Source organism: Microcaecilia unicolor, chromosome 1 (assembly GCF_901765095.1).
Source record: "Microcaecilia unicolor chromosome 1, aMicUni1.1, whole genome shotgun sequence".
In the NCBI taxonomy this organism is placed as follows: domain Eukaryota; kingdom Metazoa; phylum Chordata; class Amphibia; order Gymnophiona; family Siphonopidae; genus Microcaecilia; species Microcaecilia unicolor.
Window position 1 is genome coordinate 218,923,339 of NC_044031.1, and position 23,808 is coordinate 218,947,146.

The window sequence follows — 23,808 nt, forward strand, 5'->3', positions numbered from 1 at the left end:
GGGTCCACCCCTGCTTGTTGGTGTAATACATCACAACCTGATTTGTATGTTTGAAGGAGTACAATTTGGTGAGACAGTTGATCTTTGAAAGCCTTTAGAGCGTTCCAAATAGCCCGAAGCTCCAGGAGATTAACCTGGAGATCTGTTTCCTGGGCCGACCAAGCATCTTGAGTGTGAAGTCCATCTACATGAACTCCCCGCCCCAGGTGAGATGCATCCATCATCAGCACCTTTTGCGGCTGAGGAATCTGAAATGGAAGTCACAGAATCAAATTGGATCAAATGGTCCACATAACAGGGAGCAAGATAGCTCTGGAGAGACTCCATCTTCCAGATTCCCCGTGGCTTGGTACCACGAGAAGCTAGGGTCCATTGTGTAGTTCTAACGTGAAGACGTGTCATTGGCGTCACAAACTGTGGACGCCTTGTGGCCCAATAACCATGTGCCGAGCCGTGACCTGCTGAGAGAATCAAATCCAAGAAGCCAGTGTGACTAGAGTGTCCACTCTCGGCCCTGGGAAGAAAGCTCAAACCTTCTGCATATCGAGCCGAGCTCCACTGAATTCCAATTGCTGGACAGGGTGCAGAAGGGACTTGGGGTAGTTTAAAATGAACCCTAGTAGCTTAAGCACCCAAACAGTCCTCTGCATGGACTCCTAAGCACTGTCCTTCAATGTGCTCTTCACGAGCCACTCATCCAGATAAGGGAACACATGGACTCCCAGTCTGAGTAGCGATGCAATGACTACTGACAGACATTTGGTAAACACCCTGGGAGCTGACGCAAGGCCAAATAGCAACAAGTGGTACTGGAAGTGCTGTGTTCCCAGCCGAAATCGTAGATACTTCCGAAGAACTGGAAGTATCGAGATGCAAGTGTATGCATCCTTGAAGTCCAGAGAACATAGTCAATCGTTTTCCTGAATCATGGCCATAAGAGTGCCCAGGGAAACAATCCTGAATTTTTCTTTCGCCAGGAATTTGTGCAGGGTCCTTAGGTCTAGGATGAGACACATTCCAACTCCCCGTCTTCTTTTGCGGGAGGAAGGACCTGGAATAGAATCCCCGCCCTTCCTCCTCTGGTGGAACGGGCTCGAGCACATGGGCCTTCAGAAGGGCAGAGCTCCTCTGCAAGTACCTGCTCATGCTGACAGCTAAAGTACTGAACTCTCAGTGGGCAATGTGGTGGGCTCCATCACCAATGCCTGGCCTAACCGAGACGGACTATTTGAAGAACACACTAATCAGAGGTTACAAGGGGCCACCTTTTGTGAAAAAACTTCAGCCTCCCCCCCCCCCCCCCGACCAGCAAGTTGTCCAGTATGGTCGCTGTTACTGCGGCTATGCTCTGGAGCCAGTCAAAAGCTCGCACCCTGCTTCAACTGGGGAGCTACCGGGGCCTTAGGCACATAATGTTGACAGGAACAAGCATGCTGGGGTTGAGCCAGCTGAGGTGGGTGAGAAGAGGCAGAATACCTATGTCTCCGCGAGTAGTAGGCACCCTTCCTTGACTTGCCAAAATACCTCCTAGAGGAGGCAGAAGATACAGAAGGCACCCGGAAGGAGAGAGAATGGATGGGATCACTGTATTTCTTGATTTGGTCAGGGACCTCCTTAACCTCCCCCAAAAGATTATCTCCCCCAGCATGGGGCATCTGCCCACCTCTGCTGAACCACCAGTTCCAAATCAGACACGCAGTCAGATGAGTCTGCGCATCACTATAATTTGGGCTGAGATCCTGGAAGCCACAACAAAAGTGTCATAGGCGCCCCTGGCCAAAAACTTACGACACACCTTCTGCTGCTTGGCCAACTGGCAAAGCAATTTGGCCTGCTCTGGAGGGAGACTGTCTGCTAAATCTAGCAGCTTACTACTACTACTTAACATTTCTAAAGCGCTACTAGGGTTACGCAGCGCTGTACAGTTTAACAGATAAGGACAGTCCCTGCTCGAGGAGCTTACAATCTAAAGGACAAATGTAAAGTCAGTCAAAATAGGGCAGCCAAATTGGGGCAGTCTAGATTTTCTGAATAGAGGCATAAAGGTTAGGTGCCGAAGGCGACATTGAATAGGTGGGCTTTGAGCAAAGATTTGAAGATGGGCAGGGAGGGGGCTTGGCGAATGGGCTCAGGAAGTTTATTCCAAGCATAGGGTGAGGTGAGGCAGAAAGGGCAGAGCCTGGAGTTGGCGGTGGTGGAGAAGGGTACTGAGAGGAGGGATTTGTCCTGTGCACAGAGTTCCACAAGTACATGCTTGTGAAAAGCTGGTAATACCGAATACAGGACACGAGCATAGAGGCTTGGGATAGGAGGTAATATTCTATTGTGAATTAAAAACTGGTTAAAAGAGAGAAAACAGAGAGTAGGGTTAAATGGTCAGTATTCTCAATAGAGAAGGGTAGATAGAGGGATTCTCCAGAGTGCTGGAATTGCTGCTTTTTAACATTTATAAATGATCTAGAGACAGGAGTAACTAGTAAGATAATTAAATTTGCTGATGACACAAAGTTATTCAAAGTTGTTAAATCGCAAGAAGATTGTGAAAAATTACAAGAGGACCTTACGACACTGGGCATGCAAATGGCAGATCATGTTTAATGTCAGCAAGTGCAAAGCAATGCATGTGGGAAAGAGGAACCTGAACTATAGCTATGTGATGCAAGGTTTCACATTTGGAGTCACCAATCAGGAAAGGGATCTAGGTATCAGTGTGCAGCAGCAGCAGCTAAGAAAGCACATAGAATGTTAGGTATTATTAGGAAATGAATGAAAACAAAAATGAGGATGTTATATAATGCCTTTGTATTGCTCCATGGTACGACTGCACTTCGAATACTGTGTGCAATGCATCTAAAAAAAAAAAAGATATAGTTGAATTAGAAAAGGTGCAGAGAAGGGCGATGAAAATGATAAAGGGGATGGGACGACTTCCCTATGAGGAATGGCTAAAGTGGCTAGGGATCTTCAGCTTGGAGAAAAGACAGCTGAGGGGAGATATGATAGAGGTCTATAAAATAATGTGTGGAGTGGAATGAGTAGATGTGAATCACTGGTTTACTCTTCCCAAAAATACTAGGACTAGGGGGCATGCAATGAAGCTACAAAGTAGTACATTTAAACCAAAATCGGAGAAAATATTTCTTCCCTCAATGTATAATTAAGCTCTGGAATTTGTTGCCAGAGAATGTGGTAAAGGCAGTTAGCTAACTTCCTAAAAGTCCATAAGCCATTATTAAGATAAAATCCACTGCTTATTTCTAGGGTAAGCAGCATAAAATTATTGCACTGTTTTGGGATCTAGCCAGGCATTTGTAACCTGGATTGGCTACTGTTGGAAAAAGGATGCTGGGCTTAATGGACCTTCAGTTTGTCCCAGTATAGCTATGCTTATTTAAACATCTTACGCCCAAAGAGTCCAGGGCTCTAGCTTCTCTGCCTGGGGGCACCGATGCATAGACTCTAGAACTCCTGGCCCTTTTGAGGGCAGAATCAACCACCGGGGAATGATGAGGCAGCTGAGGCTTATGAAACCCAGAGGTACTCTGAATCCAGTAAATGCTGTCAATCTTTTCTGGGGAGTACCAAGACAGACAGAGGGGACTCCCAAATTTTGCATGAGAACATCCTGCAAGATCCCAAAGCGGGACAGTCACAGCCTCTATAGGAGGGGGCTAGTAGTCCAGGACCTCGAGCATTTTAGCCCTGGGCTTGTCCTCTACTTCAAAAGGAAAAATGGAATGGCAACCGCTATTTCCTTCATCTCTATCCTCCCATGTTTCTAACCTCCTCTCTACTGTGACACCATCCACGTCTGTCGAGGCAGTTTCTTCTTACAACAATACTCTATCCTCTGCCTTGGACACTCTTGCACCTTTGATGACCCGCCCTGTAAGGCGTACAAAACCTCAACCTTGGCTGACTTCTAATATCCGCTACCTACGTTCCTGTACCCGCTCCGCCAAACGCCTCTGGCGGAAATCTCGGGCCCTTGCTGATTTCTTACACTTTAAGTTCATGCTGACCTCCTTCCAATCTGCTCTTTTATGTGCCAAACAGGATTATTATATCCAACTGACCAACTCTCTTGGCTCTAATCCTCGACTTCTCTTCACCACATTGAACTCTCTCCTCAAGGTGCCCCCTCCCCCAACTCCCCCTTCATTATCTCCTCAGACCCTTGCTGAATTCTTTCACAAGGTTCAAAAGATAAACCTTGCTTTCTCTACCTCACCACCTCTCCCTCCACTAGTCCATTCCCCTCTCTCTCCTTCCCCTCATTCCCTTTCCTCCTTTCCTGAAGTTACTATTGAGGAAACTACACTTCTTTCTTCCTCAAAATGTACCACCTGTTCCTCTGATCCCATTCCCACCCACCTTGATCCCATTCCCACCCACCTTCTTAATGCCATCTCTCCTACTCTTATTCCTTTTATCTGTCACATTCTCAACCTCTCACTTTCCACTGCGACTGTCCTTGCTGCCTTTAAACATGCTGTGGTCACACCTCTCCTTAAGAAGCCTTCACTCGACCCTACTTGTCCCTCTAATTACCGACCCATCTCCCTCCTTCCTTTTCTCTCCAAATTACTTGAGCGTGCTGTTCACCGCCGCTGCCTTGATTTTCTCTCCTCACATGCTATTCTTGACCCACTACAATCTGGTTTTCGCCCTCTCCACTCAACCGAAACTGCGCTTACTAAAGTCTCCAATGACCTATTACTGGCTAAATCCAGAGGTCAATATTCCATCCTCATTCTTCTTGATCTTTCCGCTGCTTTTGACACTGTCGATCACAGCATACTTCTCGATACCCTGTCCTCACTTGGATGCCAGAGCTCTGTCCTTTCCTGGTTCTCTTCCTACCTCTCCCTCCGCACCTTTAGTGTTCACTCTGGTGGATCCTCTTCTACTTCTATCCCTCTGCCTGTCGGCGTACCTCAGGGTTCTGTTCTTGGTCCCCTCCTCTTTTCTATCTACACTTCTTCCCTTGGTTCATTAATCTCATCCCATGGCTTTTCCTACCATCTCTATGCTGATGACTCCCAAATCTACCTTTCTACCCCTGATATCTCACCTTGCATCCAAACCAAAGTTTCAGCGTGCTTGTCTGACATTGCTGTCTGGATGGCTCAACGCCACCTGAAATTAAATATGACCAAATCCGAGCTTCTCATTTTCCCCCCCAAACCCACCTCCCCGCTCCCCCCGTTTTCTATTTCTGTTGATGGCTCTCTCATTCTCCCTGTCTCCTCAGCTCAAAACCTTGGGGTCATCTTTGACTCTTCTCTCTCCTTCTCTGCTCATATCCAGCAGATTGCCAAGACCTGTCGTTTCTTTCTTTACAACATCCGTAAAATCTGCCCCTTTCTTTCCGAGCACTCTACCAAAACCCTCATCCACACCCTTGTCACCTCTCGTTTAGACTACTGCAATCTGCTTCTTGCTGGCTTCCCACTTAGTCACCTCTCCCCTCTCCAGTCGGTTCAAAACTCTGCTGCCCGTCTCATCTTCCGCCAGGGTCGCTTTACTCATACTACCTCTCTCCTCAAGACCCTTCACTGGCTCCCTATCCGTTTTCGCATCCTGTTCAAACTTCTTCTACTAACCTATAAATGTATTCACTCTGCTGCTCCCCAGTATCTCTCCACACTCGTCCTTCCCTACACCCCTTCCCATGCACTCCGCTCCATGGATAAATCCTTATCTGTTCCCTTCTCCACTACTGCCAACTCCAGACTTCGCACCTTCTGTCTCGCTGCACCCTACGCCTGGAATAAACTTCCTGAGCCCCTACGTCTTGTCCCATCCTTGGCCACCTTTAAGTCTAGACTGAAAGCTCACCTCTTTAACATTGCTTTTGACTCGTAACCACTCGCCTCCACCTACCCTCCTCTCTTCCTTCCCGTTCACATTAATTGATTTGATTACTTTATTTTTTGTCTATTAGATTGTAAGCTCTTTGAGCAGGGACTGTCTTTCTTCTATGTTTGGGCAGCGCTGCGTACGCCCTGTAGCGCTATAGAAATGCTAAATAGTAGTAGTAGTAGTAGCAAACGAAGGGGAAGGAACCTTTCTCCTTTCATGTGGAGGGGTCCTATGTTATCCTATAAGATGACTCCTTCGAGAAGTATCGACGATCATCATCTGACTACCAAGAACATTTCATCGGAATCAGCCAAAACTTCCTGTGGAGAAGGCAGAGACTGAACCTGCCTCAACCTAGAGGAACCATGTGCCCAAGAGGGGCGTCGAGGAGTCAGCTCCTGCATTTACTCCAATGAAGCTTCCTCCACCGACATTGAGGGGGTGCTGACTTGGGCAGCAATCAACGTCAGGGCTACACGCAACACCAGCAGAGGCCTCACTGCAAGCAGAGGGCCAAGCGAGGCTGCAACTAGAGGCATGGCAAGCGCAAGCACCCTCAAAGCTGATGCACTCTGTTGAATAAAGCCAGCTAGCAGCTCAGGGAGAAAGGCATGGATGTGCTCACTGAGGGCAGACACTGGGAGAGGCTAGGGTGTCAGTTCAGAGAAAGGCTGCAGAACAGCTGGGGTCAAGTCAGTAGGTCGATATTGGCTACATGGAAACCTCTGCACTGGCACCTCTTGTATGGAGCGAGAGCGATCCTCCCGGCACTATGAGTCGAGGGAGATCGATGCAGATGTATCTTGGTCTTTGCCTGAAGCCAGTCATCGAGGCTCCTCGGTCGCCTCAGGGGTTGGGTCAGATGCAGGTCAGTCCTGAGGGCCCTGCACAGCAGTCTGTGTCGATGCAGATGGAGACCCACTCGATGCACAACTACTTCCAGTGCCAATAAGTCTAGCAGCCATACGGACTAATGCAACACCCAAAGCTATCGATGCCAATGAGATTTGGACTGGGCTCTAAAAATATTTTTGCGTTCAGCTCTCTGGCCGAGTCCTTTCCTTCATATGAAGACACAGGGCTACAGCCAGGCTGTGATCAGACCCCAAACACCGAAGACATCAAGAATGGGTGTCAGTCCTATTGCACCGGGAATCGTGCTTAAAGCCACTGGGAACTTTCGTGGACATGGAAGGAAAAGCTTACGTGGCCAATCAAATGACTGAATGGTGCTGAAAAAGGGGCAAAGCACCGGAAAGAGGGAGAACTGGACTGAAGTCAAGGCCTAAACATGGCCAAGAGACACAGAAAATAGAAGAAAGCTTAAAAGCAGGAAAAAAAAATCTAAAAAATAAGGGAAAGAAAGAAAGGGAAACAAACATGGGAACAAGAAAAATTGCAGCGTAAAAATGCAAAAAACAAGCACTCAGAAAAAGCTCTTCCAAATCGGGCTGTGAAGAGCAGATGAAAATAGTGTCCACTCTTCACCATATTACAAAAAAAAAAAAAAAAAAAATCAAACTGGAGGCCCCATGCTCTCGCAGCAGGTGAGCATTTGTGCACACACAGTGGATGGAGTCCCTTGCTCCATAAAACTCTTTTTAGCCTGAAATAATATCCAGACTGGGCAATGCGGGTTGCGCTACCCACTTGTGAGAATTATAGGCTTGCTTGTCGTTGGACAGCTGAAATTAGACTTGGAGCAATGGAACCATTTGCCTTTATCATGGTTTCACCTCATGGTCATAATTAAAATGAATCTTTTACCCAGACTTATACCTATTTCAGGTTTTAAATGTGCCCTTGCCACGGTCTTTTCTGTTGTGTTTACAGAACCCGAGTATTTGCTTCATATGGAACAGTAAGCACCCAAGATTGCTTGTCAGTATAGAGACAGGGATACCTTGTTGTCGCTCATTTGGCTCTCTATCATCAGGTAGCTCAGGTGTGTACAGTCATTGAATGGTTGGTTTCAAGCTCACTCACATAAGCTATGGATATCACTGCAGCAAACACAAGTAGGCTCTTAGAGCTTGGCCTCTCTATTGTGGATGCTTCCTAATCACAGCTACCTGTCCAGTTCCTTGATATACTCTCCAGATTTGGGAGCACAAGGGCAAAACTCACTCAAATTTCAAAAATGTTCCCCAATTGTGGATAACCTCCTTTTTGCACTTGGTCTGAAATCAGGAATTTTAGGTCCTGGCAACTGACCCAGATCCTTACTTGGGGGTAATTTTTTGATGACATCAATTTATTTTATTTTGAAGAGCTGGCTTGTGACTACCAATTGCTGTCAAGTGATTGCATATTTACTACTACTACTACTTAACATTTTTAAAGCGCTGCTAGGGTCACACAGCGCTGTACAATTTTTAAACAATATTTTTTAACAAGGAAGGATGGTTGCAATTAACCCACTTGACATCAAAGAGTATTAAACCAGTGGTCACTAGAGAAAATACTTTCCTTGAAGATTTTTGTGAAGATTTTCAGAATACTCATGTTAACCTCAGCGTTGCATCATTACTTTTGAGATGCCTCTTAATTTATCTCATAGGGCTAAACAGGAGGCTGAGTTGGGTGTCCAATATGAGAAGCGTGATTGGAGAGCGACTGTCTAGAGCTGTTAATTTTCAAGAGAATGGGGTTAAACTTATCACTGGTATCGAACTCCGGGTTAGACTCTGGTGCACCTTTCTCGCTACTTCACCACTTTGTTGGTGGGGCTGAGGTAAGAGGCACTATGGGACACATTTGGTGGGCATATCACAAAGTCAAGGCTTATTGGACAGCAATACAGGAGAAGCTGTAGAACTGGATAGGCATTACAATGACTTAGGACCCAGGTATTTACTTGTTCAATGAGTCTATTCCAGGTGCGCTTCTACTTCAGCAGCAACTTATTCAGCATTGTCTTCATGTAATGCACCTTACTCTGGCTTCTGTGTGGAAATATGAAACTGTTCCACCTGCTTATAAATGGATTACTGAACTCTGGTATACAGCTAACATGGAGAAGCTTACAGCCCGCAAGACCCTGGCTAAATGGAAGCCATTACTCTTAAAATATGTCATTTTTCTCTCCTGTACTGTTACCTATTTCCTACTATATTGTCTTGCTATATAGTTTTGTTGCTTCAGGGGGTGAGGGAAAGGGAAATGTTTTTTCTTATTTTTTTTTTTTTTGGGGGGGGGAGGAGTTCTCATATTATTCTTTCAAAAATTAGAGTTTGTTTGGGATATAACCTGAGAAGCAGTTTGCTCTTTATACTGTGTTCTGCTGCATATGCCTGTTATATATTGTACAAAATCTTTTGAATTGTTGGCTTTGTGTTTCAGCTTCCAAAAATAAATAAAAGAATGCACATACCTAAGGGCACTGAAATATGCAATATTTCTTTTAACATGAGTAACATTTGTTCAATAAATCTGTGCTTTGAAATCATCCCTCCAGATTTGAGAAACTCTGACCACACTATCCAACACATGCCTGATCTTGCCCCATATATTACTTGAATGTGAGCTGGTGTGTAATACCATTGGATAAAATCCTATATCCATGTTCCATCAAATTAGTTAATTTATAGAAACCTTTAAGAGATCTGTGCATACCGATTCCCATTGTACCTATTGTAATATTATCCTTGGAGAAATTCTGATGTTTGTTTTTGACTGTGGAAATGAACTCCTAAAAACAGGATGAGCCCAGGCATATGGAGCTTGGCACTGATAGTTCTTCCCTGTTTTGCCCAGCACATAGCACACAGCACCTACTCCTCTTTTGGAGTCCTTTCAGCCTCTGCTTTGGCTTTCAATACCTCCCCCTAGCCCTTCTTTTGGCAACAAGCCCTTTCTTATGCCATATTGCCTGATCTGTAGAGGTTGGTGTGCAACACACTTTGAAAATACAGGTGTTCCCTTGGACTAAAAACATCAGGAAACACTGCACAAGGCAAATGAAAATTACTGTAAACAAAAAGAAAACAGTCCTAGACCTAAGAACTTCCACTTTTAGAGACATTTGCATTGTTCAGAATTGAATACTTTCCAGGTGTATGGCTTCCTAAAATAAAGGGCCTAGTATTTCTGTGTCTCACTTTGGGCTGAGTGAGGAGGCGGCGGCAAAGCATCTGCTGTAGCAGTCTCTCTCAGACTGCAAAAGAGAAGAGCCATGTTGAGGTTTGGGGGAGGGGGGAATGAAAATCAGTCTTATGGAGTGTAGGAATATAGTGAATGTTCACATTTTTGAGCCTCACAGCCACTCTTGACTTGTACAAACTGATTATGACCACATGCTGCAATTGGCCTACTGTGTTTACTCCTATTGTGATCAGGTAAAGGTAAAATGGTGAGGAACTAAGTACATGGTAGCGACAGAAGAACACTGAAAGAAGAGGTGTGCCAACAAAAAAAAAAACCCCAAACTTGACACTAAAGTTTGATAGCACCCAATGATTTCTCCACTAGTACATTGTTTCTGTATATTTTATTTTTCTAGCTCATTTTCTATTGTAGTTCTTGATATGGTATTTCAACATTTTGCAGTAGACCCTTTTCTGAATTTTAGAAAACATGTTTAAAACTGAACTTTTCCCAATCAGAAAAGCAAACAATTCAGTAATGCAATATTTTTAATAAATTAATGTCATTCAAAATACAGTGCCAGAACATGATGCAGCTGAAACATGCTAGTAGTTTGTCATGAAGCACCTGTGCTCATGTTAAATTGGCGGTGGTGCCCCGCTACTGCTAGTGGTTCCTGGGATTAATGCCAGAGTAGCACTAGGCATCTGCTCTCCTGCACAAGGAGTGCAGAGTATTCCTGAACAGTTCACTCCCTCTTAAACCCCATTAAAAAACACACAAAAAAACAAAACAAAAAACCCTGATAGCTGAATATTTATACACAATCACACTACAGTAATGCTTGTTATTAAATTAACCAAAAATATAAAGACCTGGTTATTCCATACTAAATCTTTGTTTTACAATGAAAGAGACATCAGCAGCAGGAAGTAATATGCATGATGAGCCCATGTTACTGTAAAATATATTGTGGAGGTCTTTACTGATCAACACTCCACAATGACCCGCACTATGAGGAGCTGGCAATTCCTATTGCTAGCCCAGTGATGTAAGTCTACAACTGATAAGTTACCAGTTGCCTGGAAGACCTGTATATTAAATAGACAGGTATGTGTTAGTGACAACAGAATACATGCACCTAACAGAGTTTGACTGAACCTGCAGCCATATTTTGCCCAGCATATCACAAAGAAGAAGAAAAAAAAAAAGGTTCCACCTTTCCTATAGAAGGTAGAGCCACTTGATTTGGTTTTCTAATTTTAATGGAATATATCAGACATTTCTATTAAGTGTGGCTGAATACATTAACTAAGTCACACAATTATAACCAATCCAGCACTTAACACTTAATATTTAGAAATAGTTAAAAAAATAAATGGAAGATTTTCATACACAATTTGACAAACCACACTCAGAATAATTACTGCTCTCAAGGGAATTTTCCAGAGTGGAAAGACTCCACAGGACTAGAGATCAATGTTTTGGGTAAATCTGGATGCTTAAGCTAGCATAATATACATACGTTTTTCAGTTATCTAGTAGAATATTTCAAATTATGGAAGCATTATCTCCCTGTAAAAACTCACTGTATGTGTACTGAAATTAAGGGCTACAAACATATTGAGCAGGGCATAAAATATCAGAGAGTTGACAATTGCAGTTCTCAGCCCAGTTCCATATTTTAGTTCATTCAATATGTAATAGTATAAACCAAGTCATTAGGAATTATACAGGTGGAAGGGTAACCATCTCTCCATCCAGCTCAAACTCATCTCCCCCTTCTGGGGAAAAGAGATATGTTGGAGGTTTCCACGGAGATACTTCAAGGCAGGATGGATACAGCTTCCCTACAGTGCAGCGAAAGTCTTTTCCTAAGTCCCAAAGAACACGTTCTGATATCTGCTGCCGTAGAAACCATTGATCGAGTTCCATATCGTACTGGTAGATGGCATACTTGGCTCTTTCATTCATATGAGTTTCCCGGATAAAGACACAAAAAGTATTAGAGATCACAACAGCCCTAACACAAGGGTCAGAGTAGCGCTTTGCAGGAATATTGGCTGCCATTCTCCATTCATTTTTATTTACATCATATACTTCCACAGTTACAGAAGATCCATCTACAGTGCTGGTTGGGAGTCTTATACTAGAGTTGTTGCCAATATGCAAACCGCCAATATAGAATATTTTATCACCAAAAGCTGCAGCTGAAGCAAAGCATCTACTGGTTTGCCTCATAGCCATTTCCACCCAGGTGCCTGACTTCGGCAAGTAACAGTATGTTAGGTTGTGTGCCATTACATAAATGCAATCATGAACCACCACTGCAGCATTCCATTGCCAAGCACAAGGCAATGGGCTCACCATTGTCCACTCATCTTTCTCTGCATCATACCTTTCCACAGTCCTTTTGTTGAGCTCCCCCCCTGCACTATCTCCACCAATTGCATAGATGTATCCTTCACAGCAGACCAGGGAAGGCTTTAAACGAACAAACAACATTGGGGTCTTTGGAATCCAACTGTTTTGTTGTGCATCAAACCAGTAAAAGCAATTCACCGTTCTAAATATAGCTTGAAGTTTGCTTGCTTTACTGTGATTGGATTTTGTGTTCTTTAGAGGAATTTGTCCCCCTGCTATATACATATCATTATCTGGAGACACCAATGTTCCAACTTTTCGTAACTCAGCAGGAGGGCTGCAAAGCTTGTAAACTTTTTCCGCCTGGGGGCTATAGCAGACGGAAGAGTAAAGACTACCAGGGCTTTCAGAAGTAGCTTCAATGAATATGATCATCTCCTCTTTAGTCATCCCAAGTCTTGGTTTGAAAAATTTGGGCATAGATTTATAAAGTCCTTGCACCACCACAGATTTATCGTTAGGTGGCAGGCCTTGAAACCACTCACGCTGTATTACTTCTGAAAGCGCATCAATTCTGAGGTGGCTGAGAACTGTGGACAAATACTGAGATCGTGATACTGTGTTGTAATCCAGCCAGGACATTGCTGCTTCACGAACTGTCTCTTCCTTTTCCACATTTAAATTGTCACTACTTACAAGGTCTATCAGTAGCTCACTGGACAGTTGCATGAAAGCATCCTGGCGGTACACAGTCGTGAATTTGTGCTCCACCATTCTTTTAGCACTCTGTTTTAACTCTTCACAGCTAAAGAGGTCAGCAAAGCTCAATAAGCGCACACAGTTTTCAGCATTTATCTTCTTAATTAAATATTCTCTGCATCTCTGTAACACATCATCAACCTGTAACACAAAAAATAAAATTCTGTTTAAATTTCCACTATAGAAGGAGGAGTTCTGATACAAAACTATTATTTCTATGTCTGGCAACATTCATGTAACTGGGGGCAAACTGCATCTATATGTTGCCAAAGTCTGAAATTAACAATCATTTCAATTTAAGATTAAAAAGTGCCTATATACCAGAAGATTTACAACCAGAATTGGTAACTAAGTCCCATTTGCAATAAAATAGTGCACACTAAAGCTGTAGTGCATGTTATTCTATTAGTTTATTATTTTTTAAAAAGCACATTATTGTTGTTAATATCTAGCCACTGTAGGGCATTACTGGACAAATGATATTTTCCTCTCAGAAATCAGACTACAAGCTCCTAAAACACACTAACAGTGGTTCTCAACCCAGTCCTTAAGACACACAGTCAGGATACCCAAAATTAATATGCACGAGACAGATTTGCATGCAAATTTCTTATGCATATTTATTGTGGATATCCTGAAAATCTGACTGGCTGGGTGTGTCCCAAGGAGTGGGTTGAAAAGCCCTGCTTTAAAAAAAGATGTCAATGAATTAAGCCAACACTATTAAAAACACACACAGAAAAAAAAAACAACAACAACTTTCTGCTTAAAATTAGCAACACCTTACAAGTATATGCAAGCAATTCCCGGACATATATATTGGCTGCATACAACCTGCTGGCATAGTGAGAAAGGAGAAGCATTGATAAAACTGCTGGGGAAAAAACCTACTACAGAGTTGCCAGTAACTTAAGACCAAACAAATGTTAAGCAGGCTGTACCGATTGTCAGAAATGATGGCAGATCAGAACTCAATATTATGCATGTCTACATCACAGTACTGCTACACAGCCTAGACATTAGCTTTTTTTCTTATGAAATAAAGCAACTCTCTATAATTGTTACTGGTAAAAAATGAAGCACTATCAACCACTTATTTCTATATTCAGAAGTTAGGGACCTCTTGGTATAAGACATCTGCCAACCATAGACAGACATTTCCTTATCTTGATAGACCAGTTCAGACATGAGGTGGTGTCCCCATATCAGCAAAGAAAGAAAGAAAACTGACAATTCAATGATGTCAACACTGGTATAAGGAGTGGTCCAAACCTGGAATTTGTCAGTATTTCTCTGCTGCCCACAGATGGTGTAGCTTGGTCTTTTGAAATGAAATAAACCGAGTAGGCCAGACTCCCAAGGGCTTTGGGAAGCCTGGTGTTATAAAGATTGGAATTAAAATTAAACTCTCATTGGGGCACATGGAATCACATCTTCACCTCATCTCTTTTGTACAAATGGATTATTCTGTTTACAGCATGTTTCAGGGACAAGTGTTTTTCATAAGTCAAAATAATAAAAATAAATATTTTCTTTCATGCAGATCTTTTTGTGTGTGTGTGTGTGGGGGGGGGGGGGCAAGGTTACTTCTGTGCAGTGTGGTGCGGTGTGGCAGGGGCTGGGCGGGCTAGGATGGAGAAGATTACTTGTGGCGGGGACGGGCAGGGATGGGTTCGATTTCTGTCCCTTTGCAACTCTCTAAATTGGTGCTCTTCAAAAGGACAATCCCAAGGAGGATGAGACAGTTGAAAGATATTGCAGACTTAATCATCAAATCAGAGAGTCATCTCAGTTCTAGTGCCCCAAAATCAACCCCTTGCCAATTTGGGACAGAATATAAGCTTCTGGATGAGAGTAAATAAAATACAGCTGTGTAAATTAGCATCTACTGAAAGATGAGGTACAAACAATATGGACTGGACTTACTGTGAGGACCTGAAAACTCAGAGGCTGGAGAAAAAAAAAGGCTGTTTTATAATGAAGAACCCTATACGGAACAAACTGTTGATATATAGATATAAAACCAAAGAATCTTGAAACAGAATTCATTCTCTTTTTTTCAAACTGGTAGACTTCATTTATACAGACTAAGAGCATAACAACTAAGGCTTCTATTCTTAGGTGTTTATTGTCCAGTAATTAGAGATCTCCAACAGTCCAAAAAAAAAAAAAAAAGCTATGTTTGGTGTTTTTATACCCTAAGTAGTGCTGTTAGGTACCTTTTCCAGCAGAATCAAATACATATATTTATCTGGTCTGTTGTGACTATGACAGAAGCTAAATTGAAAACAGTGACAATTCACTGAATTTTCAAAACAGACTGTGAATAAGTTATAGACTCAAGACTTTCTGGTGTTGAATACCGGATGGCCTGGGCTGAGCCTCCAATTTCCACCTTGCAGGCAGTTAGGTCATCTACTAGAAAGGACAGTTATTTTATATTGGTAGATAGAGGCACTGAAGAACCAACATAAAAATGATTTTTTGTGTGTGTGTTTTCAGTTGTCAATACAGAGTATATGAAATGCAATCATCGAAATACACAAAAAAGGCTGTACATGCGCAAAACAATGAATGCCCACAGCTTAACATTGAAACAACAAATATCTCTACATTGAGTTTTAGTAAAGACCCTCCGACTCAAAGTCATTCTCTTCCAACCAACACACACCCATACCAAAGTCCCCAACAAGCAACTTCCATCATCCCACCAGCATGCATCCACAAACTCAACTCACTCAGAAACCCCCCCATATCCCCCGATTCCTTAAAGATCTAGAATTTCCAAGCAGCGTGTCCACGATAAAGCATATTGCCTACTATCTAATTTGAGGGATTTCGAATAAATGTTCTTTCATGCTTGCCCACTTTTCACATCTTCAAGGTCCAGCAATCATATGTAATCTTGTCGGAAGACATCCAGAACCGCAATATTGTCTTGCATACCAACAATAAGGAAATATACAAAAAGTGCCTTTGGGGTTGTGTGAGGAGTTGTGTAAGTAATAGTGTTTGGTCTCCCAAAAGTAAGGTGGCATAGTCCCACTCTTTTTGAACTATCTTTCCAAAGAGAGAGGGCGGGGCATTCCATAAAGGTATGAAGGAGAGTACCCTTACCAGCATGACACCTACTACAGCAGTCATGATCCCAAAGTCCCATCTTAGTCCCCTTTGCCTTAGAGATATAAGCCCTATGTAATATTTTATATTGTGTTTCCGGTAGATCTGCCGATTTAACCATTTCATATAGTGTGGAGAAAAGCGTACAGAGCTGGGGGGGGTGGTATGTACTCTAGGCCCAGATCCCCATTCCAGTGTTGTAGCAATTTCTCTATATCAATCTTTGGTATGGTCATTTTCAAAATCCTGTACCAAGTAGCCAGTCTGTTCAATGTACTACGTATATGGAGAAGCATGAGATCCAGATCCCCATACGTACAGGCAGGACCGAACCTGGTTTTCAGAGTGGACCAGTAGTGCCTCGTCTGGAGGCATGGCAACATGTGACAATTCGACAAGCTCCACCTCTCCTTGACTTGGGTAAAAGAAAAGAGTCCTCTCCCTTTTTAAGCAACTGGCCGATTCTAACACAGTCCCCCCCCCCCCCCCCCCCCCCCCCCCGGAACTCCCAGACTCACTGGGAATGCTGCATTACCTGTGAGGCTCAGAAAGGAAGAAGCATCCCGGGTTTTACATTGGCACCCCCGCCACCAACACCATGCCTTTCTCAGAGGTCAGAGAAACCCGTTTAGACGCCACCTGAGGATATTTATTGGGAGTCATATGTAAAAGGTTTATAAAAGATAATGGGTGACCCCATTCCTCCATCCATCCTGGGGGTGAAAAGCGGTATACCCTCACAATCCCCTCAAAAATAAAGGGCTGCTACATTATATAATCTGAGGTCTGGGAGGTTCAGGCCTCCTAGTTCCTTGTTGAGAGTTAGCCTCTGATGTCCTATTCGCACCCCCCCCCTTCAGTGCCAAACAAAGGAGCGGAATAAGCGCTCATCCCTCCACAGAATCCAGATTGGGGCAGTTTGTATCAGGTATAGGAGGGAGTAATATCTTCACTAAGGCCACCCTACCCAACAAAAAAAGGGGCAGGTCTTTCCAGTTCTCGCAGAGATGCTTCTCTAGTGGGTCTAATACATTGCATTTATAGACTATAGTTGGGTTAGTACTTAGAAAGATCCCCAAATAATGCATAGAGCCCTTTGCAGGTGGGATGGGCAAAGCAGAAAAACGTGGGTCCATAATGCCCCCAAAGGCAGAAGCTCCAACAGAGCAATTGACCCTTAAACCCAAGAGGTCCCCAAAGGCCTGTACTATACGCAATGCCTCTGGCAAGTGTCTGGGAGCATGAGCCAAATATCACATCTACACCCTGTATGCGGTCACTGCAATGAATTGTAATGGTTAGGGGGGTTCGATGGCTAGTAGAAAAAGGAGTGGTGACAGGGGACATCCCTGACATATTCCCCTTTGCAGAGAGAAGATATCTATTAAGCTAACATTGATCAACAACTGGGTAAAGTATAAAGAGCAGAAACCCAGGCAATATATGTCCCCCTCAGGCCAAAGCTTTCCTGAACCCAAAAAAAGTACTGCCTTGATATGCTATCAAAAACTTTCTCCATGTCCAGCCCCATTATAGCCCCCAGACCTCCCTTCCCCCTCTGTGTTCATGGATAGCTGACAGGGCCCGGATAAGATTCATAGAGGCATAGTGACCAGGTACAAAGCCTACCTGATCCCTACATTTGTTGCATTTGTATCCCACATTTTCCCACCTATTTGCAGGCTCAATGTGGCTTACATAGTGCAGTAGTCGCAATCGCCAATACCAGCATGAATACAAAGCGAGGTTATGACAGAATAATGATCAGGATTGATAGACACATTGGGGGTCATAAGGGGAAGAGTAGGTTATGTCTTGCATTTGATCGGTGAGCAAGTATGGCCACTAATAATTTAACACCCTGGTTAAAGAGTGAGATGGGTCAGTAGCAGCCCACCTGGGGTTTCGGTATAAATACAATGTGGGCCAGATTCTAGTATAAACCCAATCCCCCCTGCACTAGCCCATTAAACATGGCTCCTAAAGGTGAGATAACCAAATCAGATAGAACACAATAGTACTCTGGCCCAAAGTCATCGGGTCCTGGGGCCTTTCTTAGTTTCAAGGATTTAATACCCAATCTAATTTCCTGCCCTGATATAGGTAAGTTTAAGGCATTCATCTGTTCACGCGTGGGGGTGGGCAATGTTATATTCTGAAAAAAGGCATCACATGGCATCACAGCGCCATCTGAAACTAAACATGACCAAGACTGAGCTCCTTATCTTTCCCCCTAAACCAACCTCTCCTCCTCCCCCATTCTCTATTTCTGTGGATAACACTCTCATCCTTCCTGTCTCATCAGCTCGTAACCTTGGGGTCATCTTCGACTCCTTCTCTGCACATATTCAACAGACTGCTAAAACCTGTCGTTTCTTTCTCTATAATAACAGCAAAATTCACCCTTTCCTTTCTGAGCACACTAACAGAACCCTCATCCACGCTCTTATCACCTCTCACTTAGACTATTGCAACTTGCTTCTCACAGGTCTCCCACTTAGCCATCTCTCTCTTCTTCAATCTGTTCAAAATTCTGCTGCATGACTAATAGTCCGCCAGGGTCGTTAGGCTCATATTAGCCCTCTCCTCAAGTCACTTCACTGGCTTCCTATCCGTTTCCGCATACAGTTCAAACTCCTCTTATTGACCTATAAGTGCATTCACTCTGCAGCTCCTCAGTACCTCTCCACTCTCATCTCTCCCTACATTCCTCCCCGGGAACTCCATTCACTGGGTAAATCTCTCTTATCTGCACCCTTCTCTTCCACTGCTAACTCCAGACTCCGTTCCTTTTATCTTGCTGCACCATATGCCTGGAATAGACTTCCTGAGTCAGTACGTCAAGCTCCATCTCTGGCAGTCTTCAAATCTAAGCTAAAAGCCCACCTTTTTGATGCTGCTTTTAACTCCTAACCCTTATTCACTTGTTCAGAACCCTTATTTTATCTTCCTCACTTTAATATTCCCTTATCTCTTATTTGTCCTGTTTGTCTGTCCTAATTAGCTTGTAAGCTCTGTCGAGCAGGGACTGTCTCTTTATGTTCAAGTGTACAGTGCTGCGTACGTCTAGTAGCGCTTTAGAAATGATAAGTAGTAGTAGTAATTTGTCCAGCAATACCATCTGAAATAGTGCTTAAGAAGCCTACTGTTTTCACACTTGAAACTATATATCTAATGCTCAGATTCAAATAGATCAGGTTTCTCAGACTTTGACTGAGCATACCCAATCAATTAAAAATCCTCAATTGATGAATGCTATGTTGGTAAAGGAGAATGTGATATTGAGGCGAAAGCTAGAAAACTTGGAAAATGCTGTGAGATCTACAAATCTTCATATAATAAATTTTCCTAAGCTACCATATATATCACCTAGGGAAATGTTTATGCAATATTTGAAGGAGGTACTTTTAATGCTAGAACAATCTTTACCTCCCATTTCCTGAATTTACTATCTACCAACTGGGGGGGGGGGGGGGGGGGGGAGACTATGCAGGAACAAATTGCTTTTGATCAAGAGAATGATGGCCTGAATGTTTCAGATATTGTGGTGTCTTCTGAGAAAGCTTCGGTGGTGAAAGCCACATTCTCAGAGGACAAGCAGGCTGCTTGTTCTCACATGTGGGTCGACGTCCGCGTCGGCCCGGGAACCGGCCATTTTGCAAGCAAAATATTTAAAAAATCTTGCCAGAGTCTTCTGGCGCACGTGCAGCACGCACCACGCATGCGCAGATCGGCTTCCCGCGCATCGCACGAGTGTTCCCGCTCAGTTATTTTTTCTCCGCAGTGAGGTGCGGTCGAGTTTCTCCCCGTTCCTCGCAGGACCGGGAAAGAGTTTTTTGCTTTGGCTAATTCCATTTCTCTCTTACTTTTTTTGGTTTCTACGATTTACAGTTTAAGAAAAAAAAAACCTCAACAGCCAGACTAAATATGTGTGGCAGGACAACCCTGCTGTGTACCACAACATATTAGAATTGGAGAAGATAACTCACTAATAAGTGAGCCTTTACTAAAGAATACAGGGTTTTTCATTTTTTATCAATTTCAATATTAATATCATTAGAAATCAAACAAAATAAAACATGGAAAGAAAATAAGATGATACCTTTTTTATTTTCTTTGATTTCTATTGATAACCTTAAGAGTGGACTAACACGGCTACCACACTCCTCTACTATTCAATATTAATATCACAATTACATAATTCTGACAGATATTCAATACAAAATAATACTGACAATCAGGAAATAAACCTACTTAATATTTGACCACAATAGAAAGGTTCAAGATTACATACTATAAACCTAAGGAAAATTACTCAAAAATTAACTGATGCTTTCTGTAGCTGACATCCTAGCCAACCTCCGTGAATTGTAGAACAGTTACTCGGACCCTTTCTGCTTCTACAAGTTGCCTCGGTTCAAAACAAAAGAATTATTCGGAAAAAATATAACAAAAACAAGCAAATCTCAATAGTAGTTTCAGTCCCAACACTTGTGTTCTAGGCCGTTGGACTAAGAATTTTTGGTGTTATTTCTGAGTATGTCTTGACAAATCTGGAATTCTTATTTTGGACCAAAAATAACCTTCAATTTCTTGGAAATAAGCTTTCAAAACCAATGTCCAGTCCATTTCCAAAGTAAAATTTGCTAAGAGTTTTTCTCTGAGTTACTATCTTCAATGACGACTTCAAAAAGTCTGTAAGGTTTACCACAGATTGCTCCTTTTTTCTCATCAAATCCGAATCAGAGCTGGATAACAAAATTCAAATACTGAGCCTTCAGCACTGGAGGCAAAGATTCCGCTGCATCTTCAAAATCTCACCCATATATTTCTGTAACAAATCCACAGATGCTATTCAAAAGAGACTTGGGAAAATTCAAAAACTGCAAAGAATAGTTACGGTTTTGATTTTCCAAGTACTCCAACTTTCTATGCATAAAGTGAAGATACATACCTGGTATTCTCCGAGGACAGCAGGCTGATTGTTCTTACGATTGGGTCGACATCCGCAGCAGCCCAGGAAACCAGCAAAATAAAAATCTCTCTACAACGCTCCGGCGCACAGGCAGAGCACACCACGCAAGCGCAAATGGCTTCCCGCCCACGGCACGAGCGTGACATCGTCAGTTTAATAAAAAGCAACCAGAGAACTAGAACAACTCCAAAGGGGAGATGGGTGGGTTTGTGAGAACAATCAGCCTGCTGTCCTCAGAGAATACCTACTACAGGTATGTATCTTCACTTTCTCTGAGAACAAGCAGGCTGCTTGTTCTCATGATTGGGGTATCCCTAGCACCCAGGCTCACTCAAAACAATGAACATTGGTCAATTGGGCCTCGCAACAGCAAGGACATAACAGAGATTGACCTGAAAAGAAACAACTAAGTGAGAGTGCAGTCTAAAACAGAACAGAAATGGGCCTAGAGGGTGGAGTTGGATTCTAAACCCTGAACAGATTCTGCAGCACCAACTGCCCAAACCAACTGTCGCGTCAGGTATCCTGCTGAAGGCAGTAATGAGATGTGAATGTGTGGACTGATGACCACGTTACAGCCTTGCAAATCTCTTCAATGGAAGATGACTTCAAGTGAGCCACTGACGCAGCCATGGCTCTGACGTTATGAGCCGTGACATGGCCTTCGAGAGTCAGCCCAGCTTGGGCATAAGGATATACAATCTGCTAGCCAATTAGAGATTCTGCGTTTTCCCGATGGCAACTCCCCTCCCGTTGGGATCAAAAGAAACAAATAACTGGGTGGACTGCCTATAGGGCTTTGTCTGCTCCATGTAAAAGGCCAATGCTCTCTTACAGTCCAAAGTGTGCAACTTGTCTTCACCAGGGCGGGTATGAGGACGGGGAAAAAAATGTTGGCAAGACAACTGACTAGTTCAGATGGAACTCCGACACCACCTTCAGCAAGAACTTCGGGTGAGTGCGGAGGACTACTCTGTTATGATGAAATTTAAGATAAGGTGCATGGACTACCAAGGCTTGGAGCTCACTGACTCTACAGGCTGAAGTAACAGCCACCAAGAATATGACCTTCCAGGTCAAGTACTTCAGATGGCAGGAATTCAGTGGCTCAAAAGGAGGTTTCATCAGCTGGGTAAGAACGACATTGAGATCCCATGACACTGTAGGAGGCTTGATAGGGGGCTTTGACAAAAGCAAACCTCTCATGAAGCGAACAACTAAAGGCTGTCCAGAGATAGGCTTACCCTCTACACGTTGATGATAAGCGCTAATTGCACTAAGGTGAACTCTTACGGAGTTGGTGTTAAGACCAGACTCGGATAAGTGTAGAAGGTATTCAAGCAGGGTCTGTGTAGGACAAGAAAAAGGATCCAAGGGCCTTGCTGTCACACCAGACAGCAAACCTCCTCCATTTGAAAGAACAACATCTTTTTGTGGAATCTTTTCTGGAAACAAGCACGACTCGGGAGACACCCTCTGAAAGACCTAAAGAGGCCACTTCTAAGCTCTCAACATCCAGGCCGTGAGAGCCAGAGACTGGAGGTTGGGATGTAGAAGCAACCTCTGGTTCTGGGTGATGAGGGTCGGAAAACACTCCAGTCTCCACGGTTCTTCAAAAGACAACTCCAGAAGAAGAGGGAACCAGATCTGACGAGACCAGAAGGGAGCAACCAGGATCATTGTTCCGCGGTCTTGCTTGAGTTTCAGCAAAGTCTTCCCTACTAGAGGTATGGGAGGATACGCATACAGAAGGCCTGTCCCCAACGCAGGAGAAAAGCATCTGACGCTAGTCTGTCGTGGGCCTGAAGTCTGGAACAGAATTGAGGGACTTTGTGATTGATCAGAGTGGCAAAAAGATCCACCAAGGGGGTGCCCCACGCTCGGAAGATCTTATGGACAACGCCCATGTTGAGCAACCACTCGTGAGGTTGCATGATCCTGCTCCACCTGTCGGCCAGACTGTTGTTTACGCCTGCCAGGTACGTGGCTTGGAGCAACATGCCTTGACAGTGTGCCCAAAGCCACATTCGGACGGCTTCCTGACACAGAGGGCGAGATCCGGTGCCCCCCCCCCCGCTTGTTGATGTAATACATAGCAACCGGATTGTCTGTCTGAATCAGAATGATTTGGTTGGACAGCCGATCTCTGAAAGCCTTTAGTGCGTTCCAGATCGCTCGTAATTCCAGAAGGTTGATCTGAAGACCCTTTTCCTGAAAGGACCAAGCTCTTTGAGTGTGGAGTCCATCTACATGAGCTCCCCACCCTAGGAGGGATGCATCAGTCATCAGCACTTTTTGTGTCTGAGGAATTTGGAATGGACGTCCCAAGGTCAAATTGGATCGAATGGTCCACCAGTGAAGGGAAATGCAAAAGTCGGTGGAAAGATGGATCACATCCTCTAGATCCCTTGTAGCCTGACACCACTGGGAAGCTAGGGTCCATTGAGCTGATCTCGTATGCAGACGTGCCATGGGAGTAACATGAACTATGGAGGCCATGTGTCCTAAGAGTCTCAACATCTGCCGAGCTGTGATCTGTTGAGACGCTCGAGCCATGGACACGAGGGCCAGGAGATTGTCTGCCCTTGCCTGAGGAAGATAAGCTCGAGATGTCCGTGTGTCCAACAGAGCTCCAATGA

The 23,808-nt window shown here is 43.8% G+C and overlaps 1 protein-coding gene across 1 annotated transcript in view; it reads right to left on the minus strand.

Annotated features, from left to right (window-relative positions):
* Positions 1-10,481: 10,481 nt before the first annotated feature.
* The window catches only part of KBTBD2 (kelch repeat and BTB domain containing 2), a 42,388-nt gene continuing 29,061 nt past the window's right edge, over positions 10,482-23,808 (minus strand). The window contains exon 4 of the mRNA XM_030204389.1: positions 10,482-13,215. Within this exon, the coding sequence (XP_030060249.1) occupies positions 11,680-13,215 (1,536 nt within the window). The 3' untranslated portion in view covers positions 10,482-11,679. The remainder of the gene's footprint in view (positions 13,216-23,808) is intronic.